The 16,843-nt window shown below is 39.5% G+C and overlaps 1 protein-coding gene across 1 annotated transcript in view; it reads right to left on the reverse strand.

Annotated features, from left to right (window-relative positions):
* LOC131706894 (scavenger receptor cysteine-rich type 1 protein M130-like) overlaps positions 1 to 5,540 on the reverse strand; it is a 40,630-nt gene extending 35,090 nt beyond the window's left edge. The window contains exons 1-7 of the mRNA XM_059008833.1: positions 5,207 to 5,540; positions 4,048 to 4,353; positions 3,366 to 3,677; positions 2,728 to 3,042; positions 1,607 to 1,909; positions 1,009 to 1,080; positions 232 to 549 (exon numbers count right to left, since the gene is read on the reverse strand). Coding sequence (XP_058864816.1) covers positions 232 to 549; positions 1,009 to 1,080; positions 1,607 to 1,909; positions 2,728 to 3,042; positions 3,366 to 3,677; positions 4,048 to 4,353; positions 5,207 to 5,528 — 1,948 coding nt within the window. The 5' untranslated portion in view covers positions 5,529 to 5,540. The remainder of the gene's footprint in view (positions 1 to 231; positions 550 to 1,008; positions 1,081 to 1,606; positions 1,910 to 2,727; positions 3,043 to 3,365; positions 3,678 to 4,047; positions 4,354 to 5,206) is intronic.
* Between the last annotated feature and the right edge of the window lie 11,303 nt (positions 5,541 to 16,843).

A 16,843-nucleotide genomic window follows, 5' to 3' on the forward strand; every position in this document is an offset into this window, starting at 1 on the left:
CCTTCGTTTATCCACACAACTCCCAAATTCAGAAGACTACACAATAAGAAACATTTCCCCCTAGAGCTGTGCTTTTGTGTTTATGTTTATAAGAGTGTAGTCTGAAGTAAAACGAAATGAAATGTCTTAATATTTGCAATGTAAGCAAGTACTCCCTGCCAAACACAACAGAGCATCTCCCCAGTACAGCTAATTCCCCATCTCCCCTGCTCAGATAACCCCCTCTCTCACCTGCACAGGTAACCCATACGTCCTCTTTGTGGTAGCAGTCATTGTGTCCCAGTTGAGAGCGCCGGCAGTCCCACAGGTGCATCTCGCTGCCCCTGCAGTTCACCTCATCCAGCCAAATGATGCCGTTCCCTTGTCCAAACATAGCCTCACCACCCCCTGTGCTCTCTGCTGCCCCACAGCCTACTTGTCTGCAGACCACCTGGGCGTCCTTCAGGTCCCAGGAGTCATCGCAGACTGTCCCCCAGGACCCCTCGAACCGCACCTCCACCCGTCCGGAGCAGGGACTTGAGCTTCCAGCTAGCCTCAGCTCTGCTGGCTCTGGAATAAAACAGCAGGGCTTACTGAATCAGTTCAGCACAGAGGCTGCTGTGTGACTATTAGAGGTAGGCTTGGTATTCACATCTAGGAATGCACTGTTCCATTGTTCACTTGAAAAAAAGACACATACCTTTCCCTTAAGGTCTGTTATAAGTTGTCCTGCTTTGTAGTCTCTTTACTATTGGAAACTATGAGATCGCTAATTTTAATCAGCACTGTAGCAGAAAATTACAAATTTGGCTCAAATGAACGGTAAACAGGTAACAATTCACAGCTGTGTAGGAATAAGACATCTTTGACATGTTTGGATACCCTTCCCTACCTGTACTTAATACAGTATGTCTCTGTAAAATGACTAATTGTATGCATTACTTTTACAATTGCATATTTCTATGTGTGATATCAGTTAGTATGAATCTAATAATTCTCAAGGGTCAAGTCAATGAAATACGAACCCACCTGAGCAGTGCTCCTGAGTGAGGTCTTCAGAGCAGTTCTTGGGTATGCTGGAGACAGTTGGCTTCTTTTCCACTGTTAAAAACAAACGACAAAATTGTGTTTTATTCACACTGCTAAAGCATGGGTATGTTTTGTGTCTCTTGGTGGTGAGTATAGTGGAGACATGTCCACAGGGAAGCTCACAGGTGCAGTATGCCAACTTGTATCCCTAAAGTTTCATCTTGTAAACTCATACTGAAGGAATGAGTTTACAAGCTGGAATACGTAGTGCATTAATCCTGATTAAATAACTAAATCAATTAACAAATAACACTGTAGCTGAGCACAGCCCTGCTCTGGCCTCTCCAGTGTGGTGGGTATTACAGTAAGTTTGGTCAGGGCTCAGTATCTGCTGCTCTAGGGCTGGAGGCATCAACTACACCCCTCTTAGAAAGAGCAGTGCCTCCAATAACACAACTTCACGTTGTATTGCTGGTGTTCGGGGAGGCATGTTCCGGTTATCACTGGAACAGGATTTAAAGCTGTGGTCTTTCGGGTGACTGTTTAGCTGCTGAGCCATTAGGTCACCAGCAGAAGAAAAACAGAGAGAAATCTTTACCTTTGCAGTCAATCTCAGCCACCTCATTATTCAGGCAGTAGTTTTGACCCCAGGGTGAAGATGGACACTGCCACAGTGTAGAGTCATGCCCTCTGCATTCAACATTATCAAGCCACTTGCGCGCAGTGCTAGATGCTGGAAGTGGCATTGATATTTCAGAACTCTCTCCACAGTTGACCTCACGGCATATCATCTTAACTGTGTTTTCACTCATGCCGTTATAGCAGACGCTGCCCCAGGTGCCATTGTAGAAAACCTCTGCCAGTCCAGAACAGCCCCGAGACAGTCTCAGCTTCTTGAACTCTGTGTCACAAACAATAGAAATACGTTAATGTAAACATTCCGGATTACAAAACGTCTGCTTCATTAAAAGATTTTCAGTAAAGGTGAAATCATGAAATGGATTAACTACCCCCTGCCCGGTGGAGGCGAGCATACATACTCCTTGGTACATTTCTTAATTATTAAAAATGTAAAAACAAATTGCAATCAAAATAAGCACAAATGCAATCACAATAAATAAATACAAACAGCTCAAGTAAAACATTTTAAAACCATTGTTGTGCGTTTATGTTTTCATTTATATTGCTTCCTTTATAACTTTCATATCTCACTAACACCTTACAAAATCCTTCTGTTAAACTGAAAGGTAAAGTCTTATCCAACTGGCCTTTTCCCTTTCTTTTAAAACCAATTACCCGTCTTCATCTATTTTACATTTATCTGGAGAAGCACTTATTCAATTGTGAATCAACATGAGGTTATCTAGGAGAGTCACTTTGTGTGTCAAACTTACATTATTACATGTGCATACAGTGAATGGAAATGTTTTTTTCTTTTTAATGAGCATAGCCTGTAGTTTCATTTCCTGTGCATGTATGAAGACACAAAATGAGTTTTGTTTGTGTGATTACTTTGCTGCAGCTTTCTATTGGTACAGTTATTGAATTGAAGTGTAAGGGTATGATTCACGAAGTCATGTGTAACACAGAAAGAGTCACAGTAGTAAGATGGCACAGTAGTGACTAATACATCAGCATACTAAATGAGAATTTTGCATTTATTTTTTGGGGGGCTGGAGGCGGGCTGGTTAGGCATGGTGAGTTATTGCAGTCCTGTACCTGAACACACGACTCCCGCATCCTCCTTGTGTCTGCAGTTGTGTTGCCCCCACCCTCCTGAGGCACACTCCCACAGAGTCGATTCGTTCCCCTGACAGCGCAGCTCGTCCAGCCAGATGGGTCCGGTCCCCTGGCCGAAGGAGGCTGACACTGAGGCGTTGAGTGCCGTCCCACACTGGAGCTGCTTACACACCACCTCAGCATCTGCCAGGTCCCAGGAGTCATCGCAGACCGTCCCCCAGGAGCCGTTGTGATAAACCTCCACCCTCCCAGCGCAGGCACCTCCTCCCCCAACCAGCCTGAGGGCCGTGTGATCTAGAGGGAAAGAATCAGAGTCAGTGACCAATAATCAATTCAATAATAGTGTGTCATCATACTGACTGAATACCACGTGATCTAGAGGAACAGAATCAGTGATCAATAATAAATCAGAAGCATTAAGATCAACCCCTTTCAGCATTCAGTATTGTTTCCAATGAAGTTCTTGTGATAAAATAGGTTTTAAGTAGTCAAGCTACAAAAGGGCTTATTATAAAAGCTGAAACATAAATGAGAAGTGTCCTTGTATTACAGGATGGACACCCCAGTACATATGGGAATATTTTATTTATGAGATCATGTTTTTGAAATGCACTCACTGGAGCACAGCACAGCCGCACCGTTACTGGTACTGCAGCTGACTTGCTGTGGAAGGCTGCAGTTTATCAGATGGGACTCATCCCCGGTGCAGCGAATGCCTGTCAGACACACATCACTGTGCCCTGTCCCGTATCGAGAGGAGTTAGAGACTTCCATTGCAGAGCCACAGTCCAGCTCTCTGCACACCACGGAAGCCTCTGTGATGCCCCAGGAGTCGTGGAGAACTCTCCCCCAGGTCCTGTTGTAGTAAACTTCCACCCGGCCTTCACAACGACTCGGCCCGGCTGCCAACCGGACTCGACCTGCCTGTGCTGGGAGCAAAGGAGAGAGAGTAGAGTGCATGAACCACAAACCAGAGAGATTGCTATATATGGTACAGTATGTACACAAACTAAATGGTTAAAATTGTTCACGTGGCAATGGAAGTTATAATGCAAGTTCATTCAGGAAAATGGAAGACCTACATTTCAATACAATTGATATAGTTAGTGTGATTGCAGTGTTATGATATTCAGATATGGGAATAGCGGACTGGAACTAGAAATGAGACATCAAAAAGGTTTTCTCTTATTGTGAAGTAAGTTCTGAAAAGGCTCACGTCATGGTCACACGAGGGGGGTTCCATCTGAATATAAATCAATAGACCTTTTCAGCATCCCTCATGAAGTGATTACTACTCACCAGTACAAATAACACCAGCATCATTCTCATGAGTGCAGACACCTCGTCCATATTCAGAGGCGGGGCACTTAAATAAGTCAGCCTCGCTGCCCTCACAGTTAAATTTATCAGCCCAGATTTGACCACTGCCTTTCCCAAAATGGGCCTGTCCAAGGCCGGCTACAGCATATCCACATTTCAGCTTCTGACAGAGAACTGTGGCATCTTGTAGATCCCAATAGCGATCGCAGACCGTCCCCCAGACTCCTTCATGATGCAGCTCCACTCGGCCAGAACAGGAATCAGAGCCATTCACCAGCCTGTACTCTGAATAGCAAGTATACAGACAGTGAAGTTAGTGGAGTCGCTCCCTATTACCTTTGCAGTGCATACATACCTGTTGCTAGTTGTAAAGCACTATCAGGTAATACATTAGTTCTTGATTCCTGATCATTGGAAATCTGTTTTACTAATCTTTATAATCTGATCCTTGAGTTATTTAAAAATCAGTAATTTACAAGACTGGTTTCTCAACTGAATAAAAATACAGAATTAGCTCAGTATACAAACAATTTATACAAGATGTGTTGTTCATTTCCTTAAGTGAAACGTTTGTCTTCTGGACTGCAATATTTTTTAGCTTTATTCACTGTAGAGATGCCCTTCACAAGATAATGGGTTTTCATAACTGTGCAAACACTTGCTAGCTCCCTGCGTAGCCATGCTGCTTCTGTTCAGCTGGGTCCACACCTGAGTCGCTAATGTGGACGTCCCTGCAACTTGAACCAGCTGCTGTAGACATAGCGATCACGTGGCAATTCGAGAACTCTGATTGTCATGTGACAGGTGGAGAGGTACTCAAGATGTGACGCTGCAACGCCGCCCAGGCATTTATTTACAATGATTTTAGCTGTAGTTGCAGGTAAGCGACCCCATGGATTCAAACACGGGGTCGCTGGGGTCCTGGATCCAGGAGAGCCCGCTTCGATCCATGCCTCCCCTGGGTCCGCCCTGGAACCCTCCCCGCTCCCCATGCCCAGCACTCTTAAATCAAATATCTATTAGAACATTTTTGAAGTTTGCTGGAAAGACCTAACAGAGAAACATAGAAGTGAGGGTAGTGCTATTTGTTTGCATTATTAACAGGCTGTTCATCTATATTCACCCTCCTTGTACTCACCAACACAGACAAGGCCCACATCGTTTGCATGTGTGCAGCTTGGCTGCTCCCTGGCTGAGGTGGGGCAGCCATGGAGCCCGGGCTCATCTCCCCTGCACTGGATCTCCTGTGACCAGACCGGACCCTGCCCCTTACCGAAACGAGCAGCTCCCAGCACCTCTAGAGGAATTCCACACTGCAGCTGCCGACAGACAACCTCTGCATCCCGCCGGTCAAAGCCAGCATCACAGACCGTGTTCCAGGCGCTCCCACGCAGTACTTCAACTCTCCCAGAGCAGAGATCGCTGCCACCACTGAGCCGCACTCCTTCACCTGGAATCATAAAACTGCAGATATTTAGACTCTGGTGCCAAAGCAACAACCTGTAAATGGTTTGCAGATTTAAATCTATGGTGAAGATCATTCTGCATGCAGTAAATGTGAAGCCTGTTTGAGATTCCATCATGCTCAAGTGTATTCCTAAACCTTGTTAATTAGACAATTATAATTGCAGAACTGTCAGATTTTTGGTACTTGTGTCCGAATTTATTTGTGTCTATTATTCACTTAATTTCTTAATTAGTAGTAGTTAGTTTCACTATTTTCACAATTATTACTCATTATTGTTGGTTTTGACTATTAGTTAATAGGCACGTCTGTGGTAATTGCATGTATATTAAAGCTGGCATGTTAGATGTTAGCTCCTTTTAGGGGAAATTAATTAAGGTTATAAATGGGATATACATTTGCATAAAATTATTTTAAAATACTTCAGATAACAGTTGCATTTGTATTGTGTAATTAATTCGCTATTTCCCTGCAAATATGCTTGACATTAAGTTACTGTTTTAAAGGTATTCCTGACTCATTGTTTTAAACTAGCAGTGTGGAGTAGTGGTTAGGGTTCTGGACTCTTGACCGGAAGGGTTTTGGGTTCAATCCCAGGTGGAGATCATTGCTGTTGTACTATTTTACATATCCCAAAACAAACTCCAATGTTCCGTTTTACTCAAAAGTTGCTGGAAAGCAGTCTAATTTTAAGTTTTAAATCGGCGTTTTGGTAAACAGGAAACCTGCTTCAGTGGTTGCTATGGAACTCCTCCCGTTGCTACATGACGTGCGCAGGGGAAGGGAAGTTTTTTTTTTTCTTTTCCCCGTGTCTACAAGTTTAGAATTGTATTTATTTTATTTATTTTTTGACAACTGAGGTGACACTGTTTTTTTGGTCAGGTCGTAATGTGTCCAGTAATTAACGAGGAAGAGTTGGCTGTTATTATTTTTTCAACTGTTGTTATTTTAAATGCCATACTCCCTTAAGAAAAAAACAACGCCACTTAAAAACTGGACGAAACCGTTTAATTTTACCGCCGACATTTTTAAAATTAGCGCTTCATGACAGGAATGCAAGCCGGTCCGTCAGCATTATAAGAACCAATCAGAGCTCTCGAATTGCCACGTGATCGCTATGTCTACAGAAGTCGCTCAGGCGGTTGCTTGGAAAGTAGAGTCCGGCTCTCCTGCAAGCAGCTGGTTCAAGTTGCAGGGACGTCCACATAAGCGACTCAGGGTGTGGAACCAGCTGAACAGAAGCAGCATGGCTACGCAGGGAGCTAGCAAGTGTTTGAAAACAAAAGGATGCTGAAACATCGGAGAGTGAGGAGGATGACATTTTTAAAGAGACTTTAGAAGAAACATTATTTAACGCCGAAAATCCTAATCAATACGATCCAAACCACTTCAGTTTGACGTGTAGCCTTACCTTTCGTATCCTTGTATACAGCGAGATTACTAGACTTTCTATCTATCTTCAGTCGCAGAAGAAAGTATTGGCATCCTTCAATTGAAACAATGGTATTCACTAATTTATTTAGTTTAATACATACTGTTAATTAAACTATACTTATTTAACAGTGATATGTTTTTGAAGTTTATTGAACACTCATTCATCCTAGCAAGTAATAGTAAAGATTGCAGGTACATTATTTGAGTTCAGACAGGGAGTGCCAATACTTATGTCTGTAACTCAGTAAGAGCCCCGATTGTGAAATATGATGGTATCTTGTTTTTATGAAAGTCCCTTTACTGTATTACTACCGTGTTAAATTGTACTCTTACCAACGCTTTTGTAAGGCAGTCTCTATTTCGGTGTGTGGACTGCTATCTGACATCTTTCTACACCTTCACTACACCCTGCTGGAGGAAATGGTTCTGATTCAGCAGTGTCCTCTACGCTATCTTTAGCTGCACTGTCATTTATGCTTTCGTGATCTTTACGAGACTCTTGCAATACCTGTTAAAAATAAAATAATTTATAATAGGACTAAATTAATCGCACACATTTGTAAAACTTGCTGCCATCTAGCGGAGTAATAAGGTTATGTATTATCTGGAAGCTGTGTTTTTTAAAAAAAATACATACCCTTATTATTCCACTAGATGGCAGCATAAGACCACAAATAGTCGCATATCCGACCTCCTGTGGACTGGGGTATAGGCGGTATGTGAAAAAGTCGGATTTGCGATCATCTATAGAAAAAGCATTTACACATCCATAAATAGGTTAGTGAACAAAAACAGCATGCAAACTGCTTTAAACATGTGGACATGTTTTGCTTTAAAAGTAAACAAACATAAACGAGATTAATTAGGCTACAAATACACAGTGTTGCTATGCGTTTTCCTATAAACCATCTCCACGCAAGCTTTTCTTTTTTTTTTTTTTTAAACAAAACAAACGGTAAATGTACAGTAACCTGCAACTGATGGCTTCTTTCTTAACTCTAAAAGTCCCTGCCTCCCTGGTTCTGCTTTCTTAATATCTCTGTCACGGTACTTTGCGCTCTTTCTTGATATTGCCAACAGCCGATAAGCAGCTCGGTTTGAATATTGCTTCGGCTATTTTAAACAAACGTCCGGTAAGCATTACGTTTATGAAGCTTGCGTTGTTTAATTCAAATGCATTTAAATGCTACAACAGCACGCTGCTAATGTCTGCAAGCGTGCGCTCCATCATATAAACACATTGCACAAAAGAAAGCTTTCTCGACTGGTGTATTGAAACGTCACTGCTACACGCAGCTGACTGACACGCACACACAGCCCGCCTCTCTTAAAGGGGAACGCACCAAAAGGCTGATTGCTATGACGCTATCTTTCTGTTTCCATCGCGGAAGCTGCATTTGCTGCCAATGCCATTACTCTCGCAGCCTACTTTTAATATTTATTTATTTATTTAGCGAAGCGGTTAATTGATTAGGGCGGTTATGTGACGGTTGGATATGCTACGTTCCACTGTATAGTTTTAGACGGCTACTATCATTTGCGTGATTTATTTTAATTGCAAATATATATGCTGACCGTTATTACAGTTTTGTTACAGGATTCATTAGTTTATCTGTAATGTAAACACAGTTTTACGTATAGACTGCTCGTTCTCAAGGTTCTGGGCCAATTTGGTTTTCAGAGAACGTCCCAAATTCTGGGCGATTTGGTTTTCAGAGAACGTCCCAAATTCTGCTTTGCTTTTCCGAATTAAGCCCAGTTTTTGGGATGTTCTGACAGCCGAGTTTCTAAGTCATGCATGCTCAGTTTACCATAAAAAGGCACACGAGAACTGGATCGTGAATTCATTTAAGAGTAATCCTTAGTACATGAATAAAAGTAAATGTATTTTTTTACTCTCATTAAAACGTTTTTTTTTATTTTTTTATGAAGAAACAGAAATAAAATGTAAATGTTAAAAACACGTATTTCTTTATTACAATGAAGAAACTACATTGCACTGAAATAGATATTTTTATATCATTTACTTTCATTTTCGACTCCCAGTTCCCTTTCCCTCACTTTATGATTTTATTTTGTGATTATTGAATGATTGTAAAAATAAATGGCTTGAGCCTTTACCTACTCACGGTTGCAGTCAAAAAGAACCCGAAACGCTACAGGATAGTGATGTACATTACATAAGAAATGTGTGATATTATTATTATTATTATTATTATTATTATTATTATTAGTAGTAGTAGTAGTAGTAGTAGTTTTGATTAAGCAGTAACTTATACTAAACACTTCCCTGCTCATATACTGTTGTTATAACACGCATATTGTTCAGGTAGAAAGGAGCTGTTTTTTTTGTTGTTGTTGTTCAGGTGTTCTGTGTTTACATGCAAATATCCACTGGTAAGAACTCAGCATTGGAACTTTGTGGATTTCTATTTTTAACAACCAGTATGGGATCAATGGGTATTGACAAGTAGCAATGTGGGGTTGGTCATTTAAAATCCTTCACACAGTTGCTGTCTTTTTTTAATTGAAACAACACAGTCCCCGTCCTATCCAAAGGACATTGAGCTTAGTCGAAAGAACAGCAATATAAGATTAGCTCATATTAACAATAGAGTGAATTCGTATTTTGATTTCGACAAGAGCAGCAAGGTGCCCTGCCATATCAGAAAAAGATGTGAGGGAGTTCTGATACTTTCTAATGAGGAAGCTGTTGAGTGAGGAGGTTAACAAAAGGTTTTGATCACATGCAAAGGAAGCCTAATTATTGCTCTTTTTTCACTGATCAATGCAGCAATTAATACAGCTAAACAGGATGTATTAGTCTGACCTTTAGAATGTAAAAACTTTGAACAGTGTTTTGGTGCCACCTAGCGGACACATTGCAGCACTAACCTCTGCCAAGATCCTGTAGGCAAGCTGTTAAAACGGCCTATTACAAAAAGTAGTGAGGGTTATTTGTACATCTATTTAAAGAGGTTGTAAATAAATAAATTGCCCTTGCCCTTGTATGTTATCATTCATTGTCTAGTATCATATTCCAGTTCATAAGAAGAATGAAACAATGTGAGAATCCTACATTGTTTTCCTGAAACATGCATTTTATACTGGGTTCAGATACCACAGCGTTGTGTGGATCTGGAGAAGACAAAAGGGTCGCAATCCCTGTTTTCTGGTGAACAGGTAATACAATGAAATGTTTTATTTGTTTGTATATTTTATTGACTAATAAAACAGCCAACACACGTGTATAACAACAGCCTTGTTTGTGGATCTAAGTATTAAAGGGGGTTTCTGAATATTTTCAAATAAATTTGTGTATGCAGATTTTGTAGATTTTTTTTTTTTTTCAGAAAGCTCAGTTTCAGTTTTGTGTTACAGGATATTCTTCAGGGACAGCTGAAAGACAATTTAAGTTTCTGGCCTCGGTACAGCAACACGGCAGTAAAAACGACAGCGTCCTGGATGAGAGGAAAACCCGCTTCCAGTCGGCTTTTAAAACACTCGCTGCGGAAACTAACTGCCATTGATTGGTACTCAATTGTAAAGGTGAGGGAAATGTGAGAACTGGAATGAAGGCTTGCCAGACTAGATTGTGTGTATGTTGGTGGAATATAGATAGCGTATTCTTTCAAATTTAAGACGCAGCCCAAATTTCCCACCCTCAATTTGAGGAAAAAATAAAACATCAAATAAATATGCATTTATAAAGACACCACCTCAATTGCGCATATGGAGTCAGTTTGCGAGCGTCTGCTATCACACTGAAATACAGTGATGTGCTGCTTCTCATTTCCACTCGTGATTACTCACACCTGTTTTTCTCCCAATTTGTGAACTGTGGTATTGCTTGGCATGTCGAAATATACAGGGGTCTGGTCAGCATTTCTGATCTGTCCAAGCTGGTATTGTTTGTTAAAACTGAGCCTAATAACGATACGCTGAAATTTTAAAAGCGTCTCTTCGAATTCCTCAGGAAGATTATCACGCTATTTTCAAAATGGCTGCCTGTACGTCACGGATGATTCGAGATCGGTCACTGACGTTTTGGTTCGTCTTTTCTCAGCAGTAAGTCACGTTGCTGCTTGGGTATTTGGGCAGTGCCGTCTTTGTTCGTCTTTTCTCGGCAGTCAGTCACGTTGCTGCTTGTGTATTTGGGCAGTGCCGTCTTTGTTCGTCTTTTCTCAGCAGTAAGTCACGTTGCTGCTTGGGTATTTGGGCAGTGCCGTCTTTGTTCGTCTTTTCTCAGCAGTAAGTCACGTTGCTGCTTGGGTATTTGGGCAGTGCCGTCTTTGTTCGTCTTTTCTCGGCAGTCAGTCACATTGCTGTTTGTGTACTCAGGTAGTCTTGTCTTTTGTTGGTGTATTTGTAAAGTCAACCTTATTCAGTCATTTATAGATAAAATCTGTTGTGGATCTGTGAAATTGTATTTACATTATGAGAGACAGATTATTAAATAGGTATAATTTTTTGTACAGGTACAATGTGTGCTATTATTATTATTATTATTATTATTATTATTATTATTATTATTATTATTACTTATTATTATTATTATTACTTATTATTATTACTTATTATTATTATTATTATTATTATTATTATTATTATTATTATTATTAGTCGTAGTCGTAGTTTTGATTAAGTAGTATCTTATACTAAACAGTTCCCTGCTCATATACTGTTGTTATAACACGTATATTGTTCAGGTAGAAAGCAGCTGCTTTTTTTGTCTGTTGTTGTTCAGGTGTTCTGTGTTTACATGCAAATATCCACTGGTAAGAACTCAGCATTGGAACTTTGTGGATTTCTGTTTTTAACATCTATAACCTCAATATTTAGTGAGCACGCCATCTAAGGGGGGTATATGGGGCATCAAAAGACATGCCCCCATGCTTTCTGTATTGGTTATAATCGGCTACATTTTGGGTTGCTGCTGTTCGTGGCGTACGGCTTGCTCACTAAAATCTTTAGTGTTTTTGCAAAGAGTGGGTTATAACCTATCTAGCGATACCTCGATATTTAGTGAGCAAGGTGTCTAAGGGGGGTTAAATGGGGCGAAACAAGCAGGTAATATAGGGTAACGCTATGCTGCTGATACAGATTTGTTATTAATATTTTCGTTTTTTTTTTTTTGTTAAAGAAGGAACGATTATTTTTTAAATAGTGGCAATATATTAATTGAGCAAGATGTTTAAGTGAGTTAAAACACACAGAAAAAGGACACGCTGCTTTGTCAACTACACCGCGAATAAGGAACCGGGAAGAAGTAACCAACTTCCAGGTGGTGATTCTGACAGGAAACAGACCACACCCACAAACATAGAGACTTGGGAACACAATTACTAAAACAAGTGAATACTAAAGTAAAAAACACAACAGCATACGAAACACTGCACTGCTGATACGTGCTTTACTGTAGAAGTGGTTGCTTTGTTCACATGGCCTGACTTGCTAGATGTGTTTTATAACTCCAGTACAGGACTATTCTGGTCCCCGCATCGGCACCGCAGCACCAAATACACTTTAAAGTGGCTTCTTTTCTGCTTTTTAAGACACAAAATCATCTATAACGTCATCAAAATCAAGCGAGGTGGTGATTTTGCACGCAACACAAGTGAGACTGCCCTGCCTACACTGACAAGAAAAAAAATGACTGTGTTGAAACAGTGCCAGTGTCAGTGAGTAAAGTTCTACTTTGCCTACGCATTAATCCAGCCCTGACTAGGGAGACAATTTCCATGCAAGGATAGGAAAAGGTAACCCAATCCCTGCCAGCCCATCACCACAAACACACAACACATACATTCATAGTTTACATTAATATTATGAAACAGGGGACACTTCACAATGTCACAGAATTACTGATGAAAATAATAATTCTGATGAAAAGTCAAGAGTGTCTGGTGTTTACACACATATTTATACTGTATAATCGTAGTATTTGAGTTTCCTGATTGCAATGAGAACGACTCGGAATGATTGCAAGCATCATACAAAGGGAAGGGGGCTGTTAATCAAAGGAAGACTAGAAACTTAACCTGAAGATACTTACCCTTTAAGTACTGCTACAATCTGATGATTTCTAAATTGATAGACTACAAATGTATCTCAAAAACTGAAATACATCCACACAAAGTGCAATACATGTGTAACCTGGATCACACATTTAAAAAAAAAAAAAAAAAAAAAAAAAAAATTGGAAGGAAATTCATCTTAAATACGCAGTGTCAGAGATGAAGACAATGGCAGAAATAGTGATCTGTGTTGATTGATTTAATTACAGAAGCACCTGCCAACCGAGAATCTACTATCAGCGCTCTAGTCTGTCATATTTAATGTCTTGTCCATGAAGATGCTTTTCTGTATTATTGAATATGTGTCTGGGATTTCATTTGCATGACACATAAATCAGTGTGATGAGCTGCACATTGGAGGAGTGCTACAGAGGGCAGGTGGTCCTGTTTGTCTGACCCCTGTATATTGAGTAAGTGTTTCTGTGATGGAATGTGTGTCTCTTACCTGAACAGATCACTCCAGCGTCCCTGGCGTGAGTGCAGAAAGAGGTCTCACCCCACCCCCATGACCCACAGTCTCGCAGGGCAGATTCAGAGCCGCTGCAGGAAACATAAGCCAGCCAGATGGTTCCAGAACCGGCTCCGAAGTGCGCATCGATTGGTGCTGATACAGCAGATCCACAGCCCAGCTGTTTACACACAACTCCTGCATCCTCTATATCCCAGCCACCATTGCAAACTGTCCCCCACCGTCCCTCGTGAAGAATCTCCACTCTCCCAGCACAGGGACTGCCTCCATCCACCAGCCTCAGATCATCACCGCCTTTAAAAAGAGAAAAGGGAATAAGAGAAGGGAGTCTGTACAGGCCCTGCCACAAGAGAACACAGGTTTATAATCACACACTGTTTACACTGCATGGAGTTGTATTATTCTCCATATCACAAAGCTTCCCAAGTAAACATCAGCAGTAAAACTCCTCTATATATATATTTCATGTATAGAAATGTTTTCATGATGTTCACACGCTGCATAAGACGTGTGCTAAGAAGGGTTTCCACCTAGTATCTGAGATAACACTACAGCAGGTAAAGTACCTGACAAATATTAAACTTTTCGAGAAACGTAGCACAACCCTGATAAGCATGCATACATCATATATAATTGTTCAAATAAAGGGTTATATGTTTCATATTTGGAACTCATAATTATGGTTCTTTTCAATCCCACCTCAGCCATTGACTCATTGTGTGACCCTGAGCAAGTCACTTAACCTCCTTGTGCTCCGTCTTTCGGGTGAGATGTAATTGTAAGTGACTCTGCAGCTGATGCATAGTACACACACTCTAGTCTCATCCGAAAGAAGGAGCACAAGGAGGTGAAGTGACTTGCTCAGGGTCACACAATGTCAGTGGTTGAGCCAGGATTTGAACCAGGGACCTCCAGGTTACAAGCCCTTTTCTTTAACCACTGGACCACACAGCCTCCTCAGTAGTTTTATTTGTATAAGCCTGTGTTTTTCTGAATAATTGACATGATGTTTGTAGAATGTGAATAAGTAGTGTTTCCTAAGAAAGCTCAGTGCTCATATTCCATTACCTTGACTCACTAGCAGGGGTCAGCATTGTTTGTAATTGCTGTGCCTCACAATAACTGGCAGTGGCTTAAAAATATAAGTTTTAAAGAAACCCGGTCAAACCCGGTCAAACCCGTTCCTCTGGACCCCATGTGTCTTCTGGTTTTCATTCCAAATGAGCTCTCAATTACTTAACTACAAATGCTAAATTAAACTTATAATTTGCTTAATTAGACCTTTTTAATTGTTCTCAGCTCCTAAAAGGTTGCAGAATTTAAGTTAACTTGAAATCTCCAAATGTTAAAGAACTGAACACAATTAAAAAGGGCTCATTAAGTGAATTATTAGTTCAATTAAGGGTTTAGTGAAGTAACTGAGAGCTCGGAAGGAAGACCAGAAGACACTGGGGTCCCGAGGAGCGGGTTTGAGAGCCCCTGCACTATATGATGCTACACATTCTGTAACAAAGCAATACTGAAAGAAACTAGAATTCAATAAGAAACCTTTCGGCAAGAAGTCTTTTTCAATGTCTTCAGTCCAAACAAAGAGTTCTAATCGAAAGGATCCTCATTTATTTATTTATTTATTTATTGTATTTCTTAATTCAACACTATTTGAGTGTTTAATAGCTGTGGATGAATCTCTGTAATATGTTTTACAAATGCTCCATTGCTGACTGACTGCTTGTTGTATGAAACACATTTCATATAAAGTTATTTAGCTGAAATATTAATTCTTAGTGTTTACAGATATAGTATAGTTCTTTATTTTATTTCAATACTGGAATGTTCCAACTGTAGGATATATTTTCTTCTTCAGACATTGTTTCAATGAAGTGCAGCAAAAAAAAAGCCTTTTTGAGTGTTTTGCTTTTCTTAGGAAAATAAACATTCAAAATAAACTGTGCTATTTTACTTTTCCTATTGCCCCTAAATGCATTTGCAATGTAATACCCTGACACACCCAGGGTCAGCAAGGAAACACAATGTAGCATAACATGAAATAATAATAATAATAATAATAATAATAATAATAATAATAATAATAATAATAATAATAATAGCAGATAAATATACCTGTATAATAATCTCTGTCTCTCATAATGTAAATGCAGTTTTACAGATCCACAACAGATTTCATCTATAAATGATTGAATCAGGTTGACTTCACATATTACAAATACAAAATCGTGCAGTTACGATTAAAATAGAATGCATTCTTTGAGCTCGATTAACAATTGGTCGTGCACGTTTTTTTATTTTATTTTATTTTATTTTATTATTTAAATTATGTGAAATTATGTATTTGTGAAGTCAACCTTAATCAGTCATTTAAAAATAAAATCTGTTGTGGATCTGTAAAACTGCATTTACATTATGAGAGACAGAGATTATTATACAGGTATATTTATCTGCTATTATTATTATTATTATTATTATTATTATTATTGTTATTATTGTGTGTGGAATACAATAGATTGTCTGTAATTCAACAGATGTCACAGCACGAGACCGGGCTAGCCAAACCCTTAGACCAGTGGTTTGCACCCTGCTAGTAGCATTGCTGACATCATTAAAAATAATTTAAACATTCAGAATACATTCATATGTGTTGAACTGTTTTTCTTTTTTTTTTTGCCACATTTAAGTTGAAAAAGTCAGTTTAAAATCTTCAGCTAAATGTAATTTTTGTCAACTAGTCGTGTTAGCCAGTTACAATTTTCTCAAATCAGTCGTAAAACCTAAATTCAACTGTACTGGGTAACATTCCCGCTATTTTTTTTTAATATAGATATACCAATATAAGAAATGTACCTGAAGCAAAAGCAAAAAATATTGTTTCTGGTAATTACGTAATTCTCTCTTTCAAATCTGGCATGTGTAATGTGCAGTGTAATCTTGTGTGCTTGTATATCAGTGATCTCGGAGCTGCTGGTTTTATTCACCCAGGTGCAGATGTTGGGTTTATTTCTAGCAGAGAGCTGTGTCAGGGTTCTTAATCATCAATGTGGAAGAATAATATTTGAAATGTACAGGAAATATTTAAATGAACAAAAAAAAATAAACATTATACTGCCTTGGAAAAACATACTGATCTTGATACTAAATAGTCCTGGGGCTGAGATGGGTCTATGAGACCTCTATGTCATTTTCAACATGATGATTCATTGTATTAGTATTACTAATAAGTAATACAAATAATAATAGCACATAAAAATATACTTGTATAAAAATATTAAAATTGAAATGCAACAGATTTAATCTATAAATTATTGCATAAGGTTG

Source organism: Acipenser ruthenus, chromosome 38, assembly GCF_902713425.1.
Source record: "Acipenser ruthenus chromosome 38, fAciRut3.2 maternal haplotype, whole genome shotgun sequence".
Lineage (NCBI taxonomy): Eukaryota > Metazoa > Chordata > Actinopteri > Acipenseriformes > Acipenseridae > Acipenser > Acipenser ruthenus.